This window comes from Scatophagus argus, chromosome 9, assembly GCF_020382885.2.
Source record: "Scatophagus argus isolate fScaArg1 chromosome 9, fScaArg1.pri, whole genome shotgun sequence".
NCBI classification, from domain to species: Eukaryota; Metazoa; Chordata; class Actinopteri; family Scatophagidae; genus Scatophagus; species Scatophagus argus.
The window spans coordinates 17424845-17444857 of NC_058501.1; the positions used below are offsets into that span (position 1 = coordinate 17424845).

Consider the following 20013-nt stretch of genomic DNA (forward strand, 5'->3'; position numbering starts at 1 on the left):
ATATTTACCATTTATCAGTTATCATGATTGGTGACTAATTTTCCAACCAGCTGTTGACTGATTTACTGACTGTTTCAGCTCCACTTCCATTACATGTAAATAAATATCTTCTGCTTTTGTCAAGAAAAAATAAAATAATTGAGATTGACAGCACCTAAAAATTGACAAAAAAACTCACTATGTTTATTTGTGTTATGCAAGATGGTTTTGATGACGTTTATGCTGAAGATACTTCTGTGATCACCTAGATATATTTATTGTTTTAAGCAAGTATGCTCTGTTGGAATGTGCAAATTTCGAGGTGTTTACAAAAGTGGACTGTACCATTAAAGATGGGGGGTGGTTTACTGTCAGTTTGGGCAACATATTTATTTGATGCATGTATGTAATGATACTCGGAGTAAGATCGATTATTCTGCGTTAAACTGATTTTCAGTAAATTCAAAATAACCTGAAGCCAGAAAGATATAAACTCGGGCAGTTTGTGAACACTGAAACGTGGTCTAGTCCACAATTCTCTGCAGTCTGCAGTGGATATGGCGTCACAGAAAAGTGTAGGAGTCGAGAAACTTCACCCATGTAAATAACGTCAACAAGAAAGCTGTGTGACAAGCTATAGGTAGCAGTACACAGTACGCAGCGATATTAAATTCACAGCCTATTTTTGAATATGCCCCGGAAAAAGCCATTTAGCAACAAACAGAAGAAGAAACAGCTACAAGTCAAACGGGAGAGAAAGAGAGGTATCTACATTTTCCGTTAGCGTTACCATGCTAGCGTTAGCTGTTAGCTAACGGTGCATCACAGCTTATCTAGCCAGCTAACTGTGGAGCGCGAACAGTTGTGCGTCTGTGTAGCGTTGGTTTAAGAAGGTTTTTTAAGTACCGCTTATTAGCTATCCTGTATTACAACCCGCCATGTTTGCTTTTTGGGATCTGTAATAACAAGCAGTGTGATATAACTTGTCCTTCAAGCTGACGAGTGTTAATTGTAAGTTACAGTAGGGTAGCACAGATTTGCACATTTAAAGAAGCGTAAATAGCATTTTCATTTGATTGTTGGCCTTCATCAGTACAAGATGAAGTGCCACATTAGCTAAGGCCGAGGTTAGTGTAACTGGTACTGTCATGTACAGATAAATATCGAATCAGAAAACAGTAATGATAGTTTCGTATGATTGATATAATTTAAAGTAAGTTTTGTACTAGAACAGGATTTATTCCCAAAACGTGTCTGTGCAGTTAGATTTACACCATTTGAAAAAAGTTAACAATATATATATATTTTTATATATTCCTTGCATTTCAAAAATTATTATTTCTCAGTTCACTCATATAAAGTTCCTTAACCATCATCTGCTCAACATCTTTATAAGTCAATTTATTTGTGATATCTTGAAAAGAGTTTGGAATTAAATTTAGGTTAAGGAGATTTAAATAATTTAATTAGCCTGCTGTTAACCAAAATCATACAGTGTTCAGTAAGTTCATAAGTGCATAAGGGTCAATATTCATTTGTTATCAAGCTGTCAAATCAATTTGAAACCTCCTGGCTTGGCACTTAGATGAGGACACCTGATCAGAAGTATATCCATATCTGTAAGAGGGAATGTGAGTGGAAAAGGGTAGATTTTGGTATTGGATTTAAGAAAGTTCATTGTTCCAAGATGTATGAATTTCCTTGACTGTGATTCCTGTCTTTTACACTTGGCCTCCAGGTGACACAGGTTCTGGGCCAAGTAGCCGCAATGCCAGTGTGGAGCGAGGAGGAGAGAGACAGTCGGACACCTCAGACAGTGAGACCACAGATATTAGGAGGATAAATCAGCAGCCCTTCAGCAGAGAAGGTAGACATGACCCCAACAGGTGAGTTTTCAGTATCATTACTAATGCACACTCTTTTTTTAAAGAGAATGAAAAGATTGTGAAAGATGTTGATGAGATAAACACGCATTGTGCACAAGGTGTCAGGTATTGAACACACAGGTAGAAGAGAACACCTCAAACATGTTCTCATCTAGAATTGATACTGTATGTTTCTTTAGTGTTTGATGTTAAGTTAAATCTAGAAAAGATAGCTCATGTTTGAAATTTGCATGTTCTGAAAATGATTCAAGTCATTAGTTTTTAGGTATAGCCACTCCATGCTAGACACATAGTTATTGACACCCCCCAACCCCCCGCACTCCTCTGCTCAGGTTCCGACTGCACTTCGAGAAAGAGAGCAAAGAGGAAGTGGAAAAAAGGAAGAAACTGGCGAGGGAGAAGGTGCTGCAGCCCGTCTCAGACAAAGAACTTGAGATCAACATCAATGACATCTACCCATCAGACAAAGGTCTGGCTGTTTTTTAATGTTTTTCAAATGACAGCCTGAAAATAAGCCAATCAGAGGAGAAGAGTAGGTTAATGGAGTGGGTCAGTGCTTGACACGCTGAAACTTAATTATCCACTGGCAGGTCTTGGTTTCCCACGACGACCATCCTGGAATTATGAGATGACGCGGGAGAACCTGTTGAGGAAAGAGGAGAAGTCATACAGAGACTACCTGGATGACCTGCACTCCAGGAATCCACCTGGGTCTCTCAGCCACTTTGAGCACAATCTAGAGGTAAGGTGCTTAACTGATATGCTTTCAGGACTTTTTTGACAATCGAGATGACAGGGTTGGACCTGGAGGTTTTTATTTATTTTATCAACTATTATTTGGCCAGGTGTTGCGCAGAATGACACAGCTTAAATTTTATGCTTCCTCACTGGCAGCAAGTGTGGCCAGAGTCATCATATTTCTTCACTGTCTTTTCGTCCATTCACCCCTATGTCCCTCCTTCTGTCCCACTTTCATGAATGCTATAGCTGAGATAATTAGCTTTCTAATGTGGGGAAAATTACTGTTATGCCCAGAGATGAAGCTTACTTTTTTTTAGCATCCAAGGCAGAGTGTATTCCTGACAGTAAACATGGTGTTAGGTGAGAAATGCATCTGAAGCTGAAATGGTGGAGAGTTAGCAGGCTTAACACACTGCCTATACATTTTCTGTCCAAAAGGAGTATTGCATAGTTTCAACCCTGTCAACCCCTTTGACAACAGACAGAAAACAGCATGAAGTAATCCAACTTGTTAATGAGTTGCCATGATGTACCACAGACTGAATATTTCATTATGGATAACTTGTATCATGCAGGGATATGTAAGAGTTTTATGACATACCTGTGTATTGTCTCCTATTTTCCACTGGAGACATAGTACCATTGTACATGCGGTGATATTGCTAATTTCAAAGCGTGGGTTGAACTCACGAGGCATATCACAGTGGAAGCAGACGTTGAGCAGCCGGTGGTGTGATAAATGACTCTCAGTAATCTGAAGATGATGGCTTTTTAAGTGGAGCTGCGGATAAAAATGATGGCAGAATCACACACATACTACGTTGTTTGAACAGGTGGTTGTGCATGTTGGACTGGATATCATTTTTTAGTATCAGAATGGAGCGTTGTTTGAAACGGAATTATATATATTATCTTAAAGTAGTTTTAAATGGTCATAACCTCGCACCCTTGTCATGCTTAATGGGATCAGAAATTGTGCATTCAGAGACATTACTTTACAGCATTAAAACTCACCTTAATTCCCACTCCATTTTTTTTCCTGTTAGACATGGAGACAGCTGTGGAGAGTATTGGAAATGTCAGACGTCATCCTGCTCATTGTCGACATCAGGCACCCGGTAGGTAATCTTGTATTAGCAAAAGCCTGCAGGATGGATCATACCACTAGATGGAGACATAGCCATCGTCCATCTGGATGACTGATCAGTTTATATACCTGACACATTTTCAAATCTGTCATATTTTAACAAGTAGGACACCCAAAATATTTGCCCATATTATAAGGGATGCCATGTGTATATTTCTGTACCTTTAAATATGTCTAAATAAAAGTAAAAATTTAAAAATACATGTTGGTGAGTTGATTTAGACACGAAGAAAAAAGACATTGCTTTATAGCTTGATGAAATTGTAGCCCAGACTGTTTGAAATGTGACCTTTGTATTAGCAGCTCAGTTTAACAGTGTTTCACGATGAACTTTTGTTTTCCTTCACAAGTGTCTCATTAAATCTGTTAGTATTGTTACATTGTTGTAGTTTTCTTTATAAACCCAGGGGAACTGGTTGCATTAAATGTTATGCTGTGTACAAGATGTGTCAGTGCCATTTGATTCCAAGTTAAAATTAAACCCAGTTTTTGGTTCTAATTATAAGACTTCAGCTCCTGACACAGTTATTCTAACTTCTAACAAGCCAGATATACTTTATGTGAAAGTGAATTAATGTGAAGTTAAAAACAGCACAGTAGGTTCACTCATCTCGTTTCTATTAATGTCTATATGTTATAATGGTTTACTTATTTAATAGGCTACAGTTACTGTTTTAACAAGGGTTATGCTCATATAAATCCACTCAGGTGCTGCAGTTCCCTCCAGCCCTTTACCACTACATCACAGGAGATCTCCAGAAGCAGGTGGTCCTGGTGTTAAACAAAATTGACCTGTGTCCTCCTCCACTGGTGATATCCTGGAAACACTATATGATGTCCCAGTTCCCCCATCTGCAAATAGTGTGCTTCACCTCTCACCCTGGACAACCCTACAGCACAGGTGAGGTGATCGGAAGAGCAGATGGGTGATAGGTTTGGTTGGTGAGATAAGAAGTGGACCTCAGATGGACATTGAAGCCTACCATTCAGTGAATTTGTTTGAGTGCAGCATCACCTGACTGGTTGCTGTTGAAATGAGAATAACAGTCTTGTCTGCTGGCTTTTAGTGCTCCAAAAGAAGAGGATGAGGAGGAAAGCTGGCTGGAGTCAAGCTGGAGGTCCTATAGATATCCTGAAGGCCTGTCAGGAGATCACAGCAGGGAGAGGTAGGCATCTTTCCACTTTCACAATCTTGTATACTGTAATAAAGCGATGATAACATAGGCATCTCAGTCAGTCCACTGTGCGAACTTGTCTCTTAGTATCTGCACATTGGTGTTGAACTTTTTAAGTGTTTCCTCTCGTTTTCAAAGTTGACCTATCCAGCTGGGAGCAGAAGATTCAAAGAGATGCTGTTGCCGAGCAACTGGATGGCGAGCGACCAGATGAAGGAGAGTCGGTACTGATGGAGCATCATAGTGACAGTACTATGGACATGGACAGCCCATCGCAGGAGCTGTACAAAGATGGGGTTCTCACACTGGGCTGCATAGGTATGTATATCTGAGTTTTCACTAAGAAAGTGAACCCTGTAGCCAGATTCAGTTTCTTAAAATTATTCCAAAACAAAACCTTGCAGCGAAAATCTTATTCAAAGAAAATATAGAAGATTCCAAGTAACTTCTCAAAAGGGATTGGTCAGTATTTTATCAGAGCACCTTTCTCTCTGATGGACTAGACGATAGAGTTAGAGTTATAAGAGTTATAACTCTAAGGTTGTCTATGAACTCAATATCATTTTACTTTAATGTGATTTGGAAAGAAAACATGGTCCACTTTATCCCTTGCTTGGACCTGTTGAATGTTCTTTTCTCTTGATAATCTCAGTAATTTAATCTGCTATGATCTGAAAAATGTGTGCATATAAAGCAAATCTCTGTCTTCCTGTCTAAAATGTACTGTACTATCAAAATTAAATAAATCAGTTCCAGGTTGGTGTTACCAAACCCAATTAGGAACATAATTTGTGTATATTAAAGATCTTAAAACCGTCCTTTTTTTCCCTCCAGGCTTTCCAAATGTTGGTAAGTCTTCTGTTATAAACAGCCTGGTGGGGAGGAAGGTGGTGAGTGTATCTCGAACCCCAGGCCACACCAAATACTTCCAGACGTACTACCTCACCCCGACAGTCAAACTCTGCGACTGCCCTGGACTGGTTTTCCCCTCTCGTGTCGATAAGCAGTTACAGGTACAAGCTCACTTCTGAGTACTTTAGAGGAGATGTGACTTTTTGTTGGTTGCCTGTTTAGGCTCAGTAGAAACTTAATTGTGAATGGCACACTCACACATTCTCTGGGGAAATGTATTATTGATTTTATACATTCCCACTTGTTATTTTTGAAAAGCTCCTGATGAATTCCAACGTTTTGTGTGATGGCTGTTCAACTTTTCAAACTGTGTTTGAATACCGTCTTGCCATTTTCGGAAATTATTTCTCTTTGAATTATCCTATTGATCTTTTCCTTCTCCCTTTAGTCTTTTATATTTCCGCCTGTTTTATTTTCTCTAGATTCTGGCAGGCATCTACCCAGTGTCTCAGCTGCAGGAGCCCTACAGCTCTGTTGGTTATCTGTGCGAAAGGACTTCTTTCCTGTCCGTGCTGAAGCTCAAACATCCCAGTTTGCTGGAGGACGAGCCTCACCAAGGAAACCAGGGGTCTGAAGAGCTCAGCTGGACTGCATGGGATGTGTGTGAGGGTAAGCCTATTTTTTAATTTGTTGTGTCTTTAAAGACTTTGGGAATCATGTGTGCACAGAGGCAAATGGCCGGCTTCTCTAAAGAGTCACCCAAGTCATGGCCCTTTCTTAGCAAAACTAAAACCAACTAAACTATTAGTCTGTCTCTCAGCACCTTCTGATTCCCTTGGCCTGTCTGCACCCAAGCTCATCTTCCAATGTTCATAGTAATTTGAAATGTGTATTGAGGTGTTTTTGTACTTGAGTTGAGGCCCACGGCGGAGAGGAATAAGCTTTATCAAGCTCACTTGAATTGCTTTTTTGTATAATCAGTTTGTTTTTGAGATTTTTGTTTTCGTTGAGTTTGTTTTGTTTGCTTTAGTTTGTTAGCTCTGTGAAAAAAAGATAATAACAAGGCTTTTTTTTAATTACCACTCATACTTACTTACGCAGTCGCTATGACCTGTCATTAAAATGCTCTCGCTCTTTCCATCTCTTCAATCTTTAGCTTGGGCAGAGAGGAGAGGCTATAAGACAGCAAAAGCGGCTCGTAATGATGTTTATCGTGCAGCTAACAGTCTGCTGCGGTTGGCAATCGATGGCAGACTGTGCTTATGCTTAAGACCACCTGGCTACAGCTGCCTGAGAGGTAAGAGAGTTTCTTCCATGACTCATCATTTCAGCTTGAAGTGTATTTGAGAAGTTGAAACGACAGGTGGGTAGAATTCATTTATTTTTGGGATTATCTATGGTCTGTAGAGCATTGGGAAAATCACCCAGACTTGCCAGAGATTATGGCTCTTCAAGGAAGGACGACAGAGGAGGAAGGAACAGGAGAGAGGGACGATGACGAGGATGGAGAGTCCAGCACTGAGCCAGAGGAAGAGAGAGACCGGGATGCAGACGACGACGAGGATGGAGATGATGAAGATGAGGGGTTTGGACGTCCACGACAGGAGGACCATAAGTCATCCGGCTTTACTGTCAATATGTACAATGTCCTGCGGGAAAATGAGTGTGAGTGATAAATGCGAGGGGGGTGGGGGGGGCGAGCTGGAAGATTTAAGTTGTTCTTCATCCCTAACTTTTCCCTGTTTGCCTCAGTGAAATTTTCATTCCTTATTTTCCCTAAATCTGCATTCCTTCTAATTTTCTCTTGTACTTTTACTCCTCATGTAATTACATGATCACCTCTAATTGATTGAATTCACTGGGATCTTTTGTTGCTTGACCCTGTTTCCTTCTCCCTATAATATACAGAGCATATTCACTTATTCCATACTGTGCCTCTGCTCTGCTTGTTCATCCATGAAGCTTATTCTTAAGCATTGCTTCTATGAATGAGATTGGTTTGGTTTGATTTAATCTTTCCTCTTTTTTTGCATGTAGTTCTCAGCAACAAATGAACAAAGTAACTTCCTCAGCCTGGAATAATCTACCAAATTGGTTTTTTGTCTCTTCACTGATAAGTGACTTTGACAGCTGAGATGCCAAAGTTCAGGAAAGAATGATAAAACTACTCAGAAGCACTGTCGATATGATGTCATTCACTGGAGCAGCCTTTTGGCTCTCAGAGTAGCTTGAGAATTAAGAACATAAGTCTAAATCTTCTTTATAGACCACCGCTTGTCACAACGCTGTTGAAAGACTGTGGGTTGAGATATGGGAGATATTAGACTAGTAAAGTCAAATGACTAAAACAGGCATTTTAGACACACTCTTACAGTTACCAGTATTATGGCTGTGAAAATGATATTTTATTTGGTTTGTTCCTCCACAGTCATCAACAGATAAAAATAAATAAATCGGAAATGGGGGTTTGAGGAGTTTAATCATTTATTGCTGGGCAAAGCTGTTTCAGGAATTTAACCTGTAGTGTTTTAACTACTACAAAAATGATACTTTAATCCTGATGGAGATCTACGGTATTTCGAGCAGGATTTTATATGCTAATAGCAGCACGATGCATTCGATCCAACAAAGACAGCTTGAAAATCAGTTACAGGAATGGTTCAGCATGTTGTTTAGCTTAGCACAAAGGCTGGAAACAAATGGCCTGTATGTGTAGAAAGGCAACAACAACTGCCTACCACAGCCAGATCACTAATTACGACATTGTGTCTTGTTTATTTCAGCCGTACAAATACCAAAGTGTAAAAATGACATGTTTTACAGTGGAGTTATGTGCCTGACCAGGTATGGTAACTACTCTGACTCTGTCATTTTACAGTTTATGTTTTTTGTACGCATTAAACAAACCAGATGTAATGTGTTAATCAGTGATTTTTAAAGATACTAACAGCCAGGCTTTCTTATTTTTGGAAAGAAAGAAGCTCTTTCCCCGAGTGTTTGTGCTAAGCTAAACCAACCACCTGCAGGCTCTAACTTCAAACTTAATGTACCACAGACTCATACTGATCTCGCAATAAGAGTATTTCCCAAATGTGATGATATTTTAGCCACATAGAAAGAGAGACTGGTCATCTTAGCTTCCATCTGCTATCATTATAAATAACATGACACACTCCATCTTTGCTCTATTGCTGGTTTTATGAACTCTGACTTTGACACTGCCTTCAGTGTCAATTTCAGATCTTTAAGGTCTGATGATTCTCTGTGTTCGTCACCGCCATATTTCCTGTTGAAATTAGAATAATGGTATTTCTGCCGTGTCTCTCTTTCTCTGTGACGTGTGATGGTCCTGCTCCAATCCTGAGTGCTGTGTTACTGCGTGCTGTTGTCTTACCTCATTCATGTGTTCACTAAGAGAGCACAGTGCTGTGTTACTGTGTAATACATCACACTGCAGCCAAGTGTCATCGCTGCCATTGGTACAGTGTAAAGCAGATACTCAACACTACCATGCTGTTAGACACACAATGGACTTTCAGTTGTGTTGATGTGGATTTTATTTTATTTTTTTTTTGTTTGTTTGTTTTTTGGAAATACTAAAACTGACGGCATCTGGAAACTTTAGTGTGAAGGCTTGAAGTGTGTTCAGGCTATTGGCTGCATTCCTCATTTCATTCTTAGTATGCCTAACGATGACTGGACTGCTTTCTGCAATAAAAAAAAAATAATCCTCTTAACCATTTAGGTGTCTGAGGCTGTTCGTTTATTTTATTTGTAGAAGTCCTTAAGCTACTTGGCTTATATGAGAATATTAGATATATTATAAGGGAAAGATATTTCCATAACAAACCCCTCTTTTTGTTTGTTTGTTTTATTTAAAAAAAACAACACACACCATGCCAGCTCCCATTTATTTCAAATGCGCATAATTAAACTGTGAACAAATGAAGTGTGAGCTCGAAATGTATTGACAAAGTTTTCAAATTGACAAAGAGATTTGTGATCAACATGGACAACTGGGGAATGTCTGAATGATCTCTGTCAGATGAATTACTCTTAGTATACAGCCTGAATGCCAAATAGGCCCACAGAGTTATACATTTATTCTCATGGTGATGTTAATGCTCTGTGGTTTAAGATGTCTTGTCATTAGTCAGGGGACTTTCTTTTATGAGTAACAAAGACAGATAATTACTGTGATGAGATTTACTGATACAAACGATGAACTGCACCAGACTCGTCTAATTAATGTCCTCCCAAACTGCTTAATTGGTAAATTTCCAGATGGTCATATTTGAAGCAGGAAGCATGAAATGAAATAAAATGCACCAAGCTACAGAATCATTAAGGATGAATTTGAGTTATTAGCAAGCTCAAGCTCTCTGTGTAATGATTTAAAAATAGAGCTGTTCAATTACATACAAAACTCATGTTTGGCTAAATATTTGCACATATGGAGATTATTTAACAATGCATGCAGCTCTGAGGTGCCTTTGGACCGCTCGACTCCAACCTAACCTGCGTGGGAGCCATGAATAAAAATGGATGAATGCATAGTGCAGTATTAAAACCCACTAGCTTCTGCAATGCCCTTGAAAATTGCATAAAAAATTATCTGAATAACATATTTTATAATATGAAATGCCTGTAATACAGAGTATGTGATTTATTTGCTCTCTTAAGAGGTGTCTGATCCCCTTCAAAGAGAAAGCAAAGATGATCCAAGTCTCTTGAAAGTGCTACAGCTACTTTGTGGGTCTGGTTTTATAATAACCATATTTATTTATCAAAGCACTTCAAATTTCATTTTAAATCCACTGTGTGTCTTACATGACTACATTTAATAAAAGCAGGATATGCATGGGAGGAAGAAAGTGGCTCGAACGATAAAACATAACCCCAAGCGCTGTCCACTGCGGCACTGCTTTTATTAACTGTGGAGCATATGGAATAAATTATCACCTCTCACAGCTTCTAATAAAATTATTTCTATTCTCATGTGTTAGAAATTTGAAAAACGTTCCTGAGCTTATGTCATTTGAGTGCTGCATGTCGCCGTCATTATGTGATGACTGTATTGACAGTGTTTGTCAAATTATTCACTCTCCTGACGCCTATCCATTTCTCTTGTCAGAGAAAATTTGGCTGCAGCCATTACCTCATTATGGTTATTGTGACCCCTTTGGGCACCATTCACGGGTGAACTGAGACAGCGCAACGATAATCACCACCGAGAACTGCCATAATCATTATTTAAGGGATGGGAGAGGGTGGAAATCCCCTCATCTTTCATAATTTGGATGCAGCGCCAACGTGTATGATACTGAGAGATGCTATTTGCTGACTAGATAAACTCAGAATGGGGAAGAGAGGAATAATCTGGAAGTGTTTCCGATTTGCAGCTGGAGCCATGAGCTGCTTAATTTCCCCAGCTAGAGCTCTAACTATGTTGTGGCCCGCAAACTTGTATGGCTGTAATTACAGCCAGACAAAGGCCCCAGATTTACCAACACGTTATGAGACTGGGCTGGATTTACTGGAGCATGACACCATAAATTTCAAAACTGTTAATTAAATTCTGCTGTGCTGAATGTCTTTGCTGCCAGCATCAGTTACGCCTATAATGCCCATGTGGTTCGAATTTAATCTTTTTTTTTTCTTGCAATTCTTTCTCATGACGCAATCAGGTTGTTGTGGGGGACCCCCACCCACACCTTTATTTGCCCCATAGTTGCTCTTTACGTGACCCCAGCTAACATGTTGGTGAGACTGGGGAGTAATGAATTAGTTTCACATGGGAAGGTGGAGCAGAGCATAAGCAGAGCAGAGAAATTCATTAGTCTGGTTTATACGTTGCCTTGAGTGCTGCAGACACACACACACACACACATGCGCTCGCACAGGTGAGTTGTTAAACAAAACAAAAGCCACTAGTGTGTTAGTGTTTCACTTCAAGACAAAAAAAGCTAAAATCAAATGTCCCAGTGTCCCAGTTGGAAATATCTAAACCACATTAAGTCATTATAGTAAATTATGGTTCTGTATCTCAACTGGCGGGTTCACCTCTGTGGTCACTAGAGGGCTATCAAAGCCAGCATTAATGTGAGTCTGTGCAGCAGTTAATAGTCAGGTGCACCAAGCTGATTGTGCACAAGCCTCTTAGGGTGTGTATGTGCAGTAATATTGTGTAATACGTTACTGTGTTGCAAGTAAAGGTTAGAGCTAACTGCTTTGTGTACAGTGAGATTGTTTTGTTCAGAGGTTTCCAACAAAGGAGTCGGACCTTTCCAAAGAGTTCACAAGATAAATCTCAGGGACAGTGAGATGATTAATCGAGAGAAGAGAAGAGAAGAGAAGAGCCTTCTGATTGGCTCTGCATTTAGAGATGAAATTTCCCTTTTGGTGGAACTGCTAACCGCTCAGACATCTGAAACCTGACAGGTGGCCTCAACCACTTAAATCTTTTGTACAACATTAGATTTTATGAGCTTATCATATGTTCTTTTATATAAAATCTTACCTTGTTAATTAACTAGTAAATCCAGCTGTTAAATAAGTGGAATGAGAAGTGCAATATTTTCCTCTGAGATGTAGTGGAGTTGAACTGTAAAGTGACAGAAAATGAAAATATGCGTGTTAAGCAGAAATGCCATAAAATTGTACTTAAGCACAGAACGTTTGAGGACAGGTTCTTTTCACCACTGATCAAGGTCCATTTCTGTCATTCACACAGATCGGCCTGAATGCAGTCACTATCTGCATTTATCTGCAGTGTTTCTGGGCCTCATCAGGCAATTTTTAAATGCACCTTGGAGTAGGCGAGGTTGTGCCAGAAATCGGTATTATGCTATGTTAGCAGAGTCTCATACTTTTTACTCTCATACGGAGACCACACACACCCACAGAAACACACACACACACACACACACACACACACACACACACACACACACTGATTTACAGCTTGGGCAGTTGTCTCTTGAGTCAGCTTCCTGGTGCTCAGCAGCACAGCAGGGGGTGACGAAGCATCAACCCTGAAGGTCGGATGACCTCCCCAGCTTCTTCTGATGTTGGTTTTGACTAAAATCATCTGCAATGGGAAAAGGCAACTAAGTACATTTACTCAAGTACTACACAAAGGTACAATATTGAGGTACATGAGTGTTTCTATTTTATGCTCCTTCATTTCAGGTTGACATTCTTTTTGTTTTCCTTTTTATAGTTACTAATTACATTTCAGCCTGAAACAACATATCATGAGTTTATAAAGAACCTTATAAAAGCCTTTCTTGGCTTGTAGCCTCCTACTACTAAAAAGTTAACTAAACTACTTAACAGGAAGTAGTTCTTATCTTCACTTGTGTCTATCTGGGCGCATCTAGCTATGGCCATGATGGCATAAATCTGGTATAATAAGGTAGCTTCAGGTCAAATCTTTCTTTACCAGGCAAAGCACTGTAAACACAACACTGTTGCAAAGGAACTTAGGTGATTGCCACACCCATATTTTGCGATCTGAAAACTGATTACAGTGTAAAAAAAACAGCGTTTCTTTTCTTCAGGGCATCAGCGCTTGGCAAACTGTACCAGCATGTCATCGTGTGGTAAACTCAGAAACAATATTTGCCACAGCAAGTATTCAACATGATGTGTACATAGCAGTCTTTCCATATTTCCCCTGCAGAGGGTCACAGTATGGCAGCTGGGTTTGTTTGTTCAGAGGACTTGTAGTCTGAGTGTGGAAAGGTCCTGCTCTCTACAACACAAAGCACTGCCAGTGCAAATTCAGAGGGATTCGGTTTTTTATAGTTCACTTTTAGTGTAAATAGTGGTGGCTTTATGTATCTCAGATATTACATTCATATGTGTGTGCATATTTTTCATAAGTATGTGTGTCTTTCTGTGCTGTTTCTCTGCCTGGTGGTGCATGAATGAGACCTCTTTGGTGCCTTCCTTGTGTGTTTGTCTGTGACCCTGTTTGTGAGTTGGAACCCATGTGTCAATAGGTATTTTTAGCACCACCTCTCACAGCATTGCAATGGCACTCATTCGCACTCTGAGTCGACCACCCCGCCCCCCGCTGCCCCCCAACCATCCTCCTCATCCTCCTCACCCACCCCATCCTCACTGCCTTCCAATCCACCACAACATTCACTCTCACTGGAAGGAGCCAGCAACAGTTGGCCTGAAAGTTTCATAAAAGTGAGGGAGTTTGAGATCCACGAGGGGAGACGGGAAGCAGATCAGACAGATCAGGTGTTCAGAATTACTCCAGTACATTAGCTGAGGTGTTTTTCCTCCCTTGAGCTTTGGCCAATTTGAATATTATTTAAGGTAATTAAAGCATAGCTTTAATTATATGTATTTACACACACATACACACAGGCCCTGGGAACATGACGTGGCTGTCTGAGCTAAAGACCAGGGGTGTGGAAAGGACAAACATGTAATTGGTAAAGACAGTAGGGTGGAGGGCCAGACAAAGAAGATCAGAGCACATCTGATGGTGGTTATAGCGAACAATTCCCAAAGCTCTATTGTTAGCAACGCAGAGAGATTGAAGAAGAAAGGGAGGCCATTCATTCAACGGCTGGTTGAGACAGGTGAGGAGAGGAGGGAAGGGAAGGGGTAAGGAAGAGGGAAGAAAAATCCAAGAGGGGCTGGAGGGACAGTTTGAACAGAAGGCAACAGTTGTAGAGGAGCCTCCCAAATGCCATAGCAGAGGCTGTAGCCCTCCACACTGTCAGATGAGTGTGTGTGTACAAATGAATGGCAGGGGATTTCTGAGGGAGAAGAGAAACCTGACACCCATAAAGGGTCTGTAACACCCCCCCCCCCCCCCAAACCTCCAACTACGAGGAAAAGGAGGCACAAGTGCGCCGCTACAGCTGAGAGGGTCTCCCGGGACTTCTGACTATGTGAGGGGTCATCTGGAACACCACCCGACAATCCCACCTCCCCTCCACCTCCGTCCCACCTCACCCTTTCTCCCCACATTCTGCTGACAACAAGGAGCTCATCGCACTTCACACACACACATACATCCAGCTGCATGATCTCAAGGACACTTCAGGCAGGATAGGATTTGTCCCTCAGACACTTCTATCTTTGAAAGAGTCTGCATGGTGTCAGACAGCTAAATTAATCTGCTACACTAAGCACTTTCCTATGTCTATAAGTATTGTTTGGTTACAAAAAAGTGAAGAAAAAAAAAAACAATTATTCCAAAGAGTGTCATTTCCTCTTGCAAGATCATTGAAAAACATTAAATCAAATCACAGGAGGATCTTCAAAGTCCTTTTGCGACAGGATGATAACACTTCAAACGTCTGAATCAAGACTTTAAATGAAGGCGACAACATGCTAGGAGGACAGTATTTGTCACACTTTGGTCCTCTCTGAAATATCTCAAATACCTTTGAATGCATCGCCACGGGATTTTGCACAATTTGACATTCATGGTTCACAGGTGATGGATGATTTATATGATCCCCTGACTTTGCCTCCAAAGCCAACATTTGTGGTTTTGTTTGAAATGTCATGTTACAGTCATTACACATACACATCCACCTCAGGGTGAATTATCTTCAGGTCACAATTGTTCAATTATGTATTTTATGGCATTGGGACAGCTTCAAAGAGCTGCCAGCATGACTTTTAATCTTGATAAGACACTTTATCAACAATCTTGAAAACCACTAACGGAAACAGGAAGCAGGACTCAAACAGAGACGGCAGAAAAGGCAGAGAGCTCTGTGGAAAGTGAGAGGATCTGACACCAACGTTTTCCTCACTGAACACCTAAAGAGAGAACTAAAAGGCTGTGGTGCACACGCCGACCTCCCAGCCAAGAACCCCCACCCATGGGGCAGACACTGACCTCTGACCCCCTGACACCTCCCAATCCTCTCCAGGGGCCAATCAAATACAACCTGCCTCAGGCCTGTTACACTGATACTGACAGAGCACAGACAAATCACAGTAAACAGACATTAGGAGAGGGGGCACAGGGGTGCATGCAGAAATGTACATTTTCACAGACACACGTATGGACAGTCTCACACACGCATACATGTATGTTCAAACCAAACATGGACCTGAAGTCACACAAGCACGAGAAAAAAGAAGGTATTTGGTAGAAAAAGGAGCTCTGGGGCTCTCTAAGAGTTTCTTTGACCATTACAAATTTACTGGTTTTGGATGTTCTCGGTGAAAAGACAGAGGCGATGATGTTTCGAAGGGTAGTATGCTTGGTATGCGGTTTTATGCCGGTTCCCAGCACACTGCAATCCTCGCATTCTGCAACTGATCTGTGTTGTCCGAATCCTGCAGCCCCGCACAGCTGTCAGACCATGACAGGGGGTGGACAGGCTGCCTGCGTGTGTGTGTGTGTGTGTGTGTGTGTGTGTGTTGTCTCGTGCCTTTGGGTTGAACACTTCCATTTCTAACTCAGATGTTTTGTGTTTTTTGGCTGAAGTGATGTCAGAGAGGAGATAAATTCGAGCTGCATATTCAAAATGACAAGGCAATAGATCATCTGTCATCCCTCCTGAATACAAACTTTGGATGAAAATAGTAATTTTCTACTGAATGCAATATATATATATATATATTTAAAAAGGAAAGACTTTATTTTAACTTTCCACACACTTTTCTCTCTAGTGAGAGCCCCCTCTATCAGTTCAACACACTGCCAACATTTATTCTGGCCACTGCGTTGCTATTCTTCTTGGCTAATAATGTTTCGGGCAACTTTTCTTTATCTTTGTTTACCTATTGCACCAAATGGTTTTTTTCACTCTCGCTGACTCAAAAGTATAATATAACTTGAACTTCTTTCTTTATGTCCCCTCTCTCTCTCTCTCTCTCTCTCTCTCTCTCTCTCTCTCTCTCTCTCTCTCTCTCTCCGCGTGAATTCCTCACAGGATCAGACCTGCTTTTTATGCTCCACTGGTTTTCACTCAAAGCAAGAATGAGTGGAGAGGTAGGAGGGAGAGGAGGGGCGTTTAGTGAGAACAAACCAAAACTCTATGGAGGGACTGAGCATATTCTGTGGAAAAACTGAGAAAAAAAATGTGAAAAAAGGATCAGGGCAAAGAGAAAGTGAGACACAAAAAGAATAGGAGAGTGGAGGCACGGGGTAGAAAGGAAATAATGCTGAAAAAGGTCATTATTTCTGCCAGGGGACTTGCAGTTGCCCAGACAACGAACAAAGCAGAGCCAGTTGGACGACGTGCACAACAGAAATGGCTGAAAAGAAAAGTGAAAAGGCTCTGGGGAGTGAGAGAACAAGAACTGAACATTACTGTGCTCATCAGCAGGACAATTTCAGTAAATCAGTTAATATTTTGCGGGTGAACGTCACTGATAATAACTCCCAAATATCCCCAGTTATTTCTTGATCACCCTTTTTTTATTTGCTTAGAATTATTGGAAAACAAAGTTTAGAGAGGAAACCTTTATGAAGCAGACTCCACTGAACCAGAGAACATGAATAAATCATGATCACATCGCAGCTAAACAAAATACAACTCTGCTCACAACATTAGTTTTGTATGCACAGGAATGGAGGAGGGGAGCTTAACCATTAAACACAAAGAGAGATTTGTGATTTGGTTTGGTTTAGCTCTGAATTAAAACGTGGTGAGAGAATGTTAATGATATGCAGAGAGAATGAGGCCACGGCAGATGAAAGTTCAGCTAAAGTCTTTACAAACGCAAGGAAATGTGGAAAGACATGGAGGGAGGGTGAAGGGGTGAGGATGGGGATGTGGAGGGACTGGGGGGTGGGGGTGGGGGGTGGGGGTGGATCAGAGTAAAGGTGGCCTGGCAGAAACAAAGAAAAAAACTCAAGCTTAAGGTTGTAGAAATTAATACCCTATGGAGAATTGATCAACAAACAGAAAATATTAAGTATTTGTGTACATACACAAGCAGCTCATGTATCTTTTTTGTTATATTTTATGATTATGTTTTATTAGATTTTTTTTATCATAATAAAAAATATCTGCTTAAATAACACACATTAGTTCCAAGCATAAACACACACACACACATTCATGCAATGAGTGTTGTAGCAGGTGGAGCTGCTTTCGTATACTAGTGAATTTTATAAAGGGATCATATGTTTAATGTGTGAAACTTTAATCTGAAAACTAAGCAGTAGATGTTAAATGAATGTAGTCGAGTGAAAAGGGTACCTTCTAAAATGTACAACATAGCACGAATCTGACTTTACTTCAATGGAAAAACATTTCACTCACTGACAAAAATGTGAGCTCATCTGAACTTATGCAAGTTGAAACTTTCTCTCTCTCAGACACACACACACACACACACACACAGAGAGAGATAGTATTATACTACACACACAAAGGAGAAGAGTGTATCAGCGTTCCTCTTCCATGTTTATCCAAGGTGGAGCTTAGAGTCTGTTAAATGACCTTTATTGTCCCTCGCTGCTGATTGAGCACCAGCTAAAGTTTCCCTCCTCTCAGTGAGCCAGGCGAGTACCAACACATATTGTAACTGCTGTGCTGCACAGCCTTTTAACTATGTGCCTGACTAGATCCACTTTTGATGTAATTCAGCGTAAACACACACACACGCACACACACATGGCTTTCTTAAAACATGAATTCCCATCTCACACTTTGCCTCGGGGTCCCATATCAACAACTCTCCTTGTCCCCGCTCCTTTGCTGTGTTTTACTGCAGACCCTTCAATCGGACTCATTATAGCCCAGGGGCAGTAATGGTATACAGTTACATGACCAATACTCTGTAATAAAGTTTCCCTCAGAGGTAAATACCAAGCCAGAGTGTTGTGGGTTCACATTAAATGGCCCATGCCAGATGCTGAGAGCAAAAGCAGATAATTCCAGGAGTTTACAAGTTTACATTGCCAAACAATCCGTTTTAAAACAGCAGAGTGATATTTTCTTACATGCAAAGGGTTAACAAGGTGAGCGCACTGTGCATGTTGCTGTATCAGATGTCATATTCCCCAGTTGCTGTAACAAAGAAACTCGCATTGCCCCCAAAGGCTCCAAATTTCATTCTCCAGTGTTGTTGAGGTCACAGCGCCCGCCCACAGGGAGCTCTGATTGGATGCCGTGCATGCTTGAATATTCAATCAGACACCTTGCTCGGAGCTGTGATTGGACACAGCCGGTGCAGTCATGTAAATGAGCACCTGGTGGCGCCTGCTGGCCCGGCTGTGGATCCCGGACTGAGGTTGGAGAGACGCAGCGGGGCTCACATTCGGAGAGGGGCCGGAGTGCACCGACCCTGGGCGGTCTGTTGCTGTTTCTAATAAAAAAATTTCATTCTTTGTTGACAAGTTTTGCAACTATTCAAACGAAGGGAGTCAAGTAAAAGTCAGACTACTGGTCTGATATCAGCCGGGGCGTTCAGCTAATTCAGATAAATTTGTTGTTTTTTGCGGTCGTTCACCAAACGCAACAACTGCTCCACAGCACCGTTTGGATTTTTCAGTGGACTTATTCGGAGCAAAGCATATCTTCAGACTGATCTTCTCAACCAGACTTCATCTAAAAGTTTGGACTGCTGTCATAGCGCACTTCTGCGCGTATTTTAGGTAAGTAGCCGACTGACAAACTCCTTCAAATGCTTCGCGCGTTTCCTCTCCGGGCACCCTACTCCATAACAAGCGACTGTAATAATAATATTGCAACGGATATTTCCAGCTGACTGTCTGTGTGTCTGTCTGCCGCTCTTCTGTGGCTTGGCGTCTGAAAGTCTCGGTGTGAGGCAGGCACGGCAGCTCTGGACGCCGGCCACGGGCTGCTGGGAAACCCATGTGAGGTGTAACGTTGCGCCCGGGGTCTCTGAGCGTTTGTGTGGCAGATACATCGTGGTATTTACTGACTGAAATATCCGGACAGTGTACATCATGGTCCCGACTCGTTGCAAACTGTGCTGTTTGACAGCTTGCTAAATGTGGGTCCTTGGCAGCAGAGAAAAACATTCAGACTATGGACGAATTTGCGCCCATCATTTTGTTCCAGTCATCATTTCCAGTCTTTACGAAATCCCAAATTGTCACATGGGTTTGGTTAAATTGTCACCACTCATTCCTTTCCTCGCAGTCTGTAAAAACCCCTTCTTCACTTGCTTTGCATCGCACCTCATTCACATAAACCTCGCAAGTTAAACAAAAATAATTCTTCTTGGCATGTCAAGCTTTAAAAACGCAGATGCCCTGATGCAT

The 20013-nt window shown here is 41.1% G+C and overlaps 2 protein-coding genes across 5 annotated transcripts in view; both read left to right on the forward strand.

Annotated features, from left to right (window-relative positions):
- The first annotated feature begins 512 nt into the window (after window positions 1-512).
- Window positions 513-9520, forward strand: gnl1 (guanine nucleotide binding protein-like 1). The gene is made up of 12 exons (XM_046399191.1): window positions 513-743; window positions 1718-1865; window positions 2198-2334; window positions 2456-2607; window positions 3653-3724; window positions 4462-4654; window positions 4821-4919; window positions 5067-5246; window positions 5763-5941; window positions 6263-6449; window positions 6937-7077; window positions 7188-9520. The coding sequence occupies exons 1-12, from the start codon at window positions 671-673 to the stop codon at window positions 7451-7453; spliced, it is 1827 nt and encodes a 608-aa protein (XP_046255147.1). The 5' UTR covers window positions 513-670; the 3' UTR covers window positions 7454-9520.
- Window positions 9521-18900: 9380 nt separating this feature from the next.
- ddr1 (discoidin domain receptor tyrosine kinase 1) overlaps window positions 18901-20013 on the forward strand; it is a 38187-nt gene continuing 37074 nt past the window's right edge. Inside the window, exon 1 of one of the 4 annotated variants that reach the window (XM_046399152.1) lies at window positions 18901-19380. The gene's annotated coding sequence lies outside the window, so the exon portion shown is untranslated. The remainder of the gene's footprint in view (window positions 19381-20013) is intronic. The other 3 variants (XM_046399150.1, XM_046399149.1, XM_046399151.1) reach the window with 3 other exon arrangements.

What these genes read in the sequence shown, in the direction of transcription:
- gnl1 (XM_046399191.1), top strand. Translation starts at nt 671, where the DNA reads ATGCCCCGGAAAAAGCCATTTAGCAACAAACAGAAGAAGAAACAGCTA. An exon ending in CATCTACCCATCAGACAAAG is followed by an intron (nt 2,335 to 2,455) that starts GTCTGGCTGTTT and finishes ATCCACTGGCAG; the next exon opens with GTCTTGGTTTCCCACGACGA. An exon ending in GGAGATCACAGCAGGGAGAG is followed by an intron (nt 4,920 to 5,066) that starts GTAGGCATCTTT and finishes TCGTTTTCAAAG; the next exon opens with TTGACCTATCCAGCTGGGAG.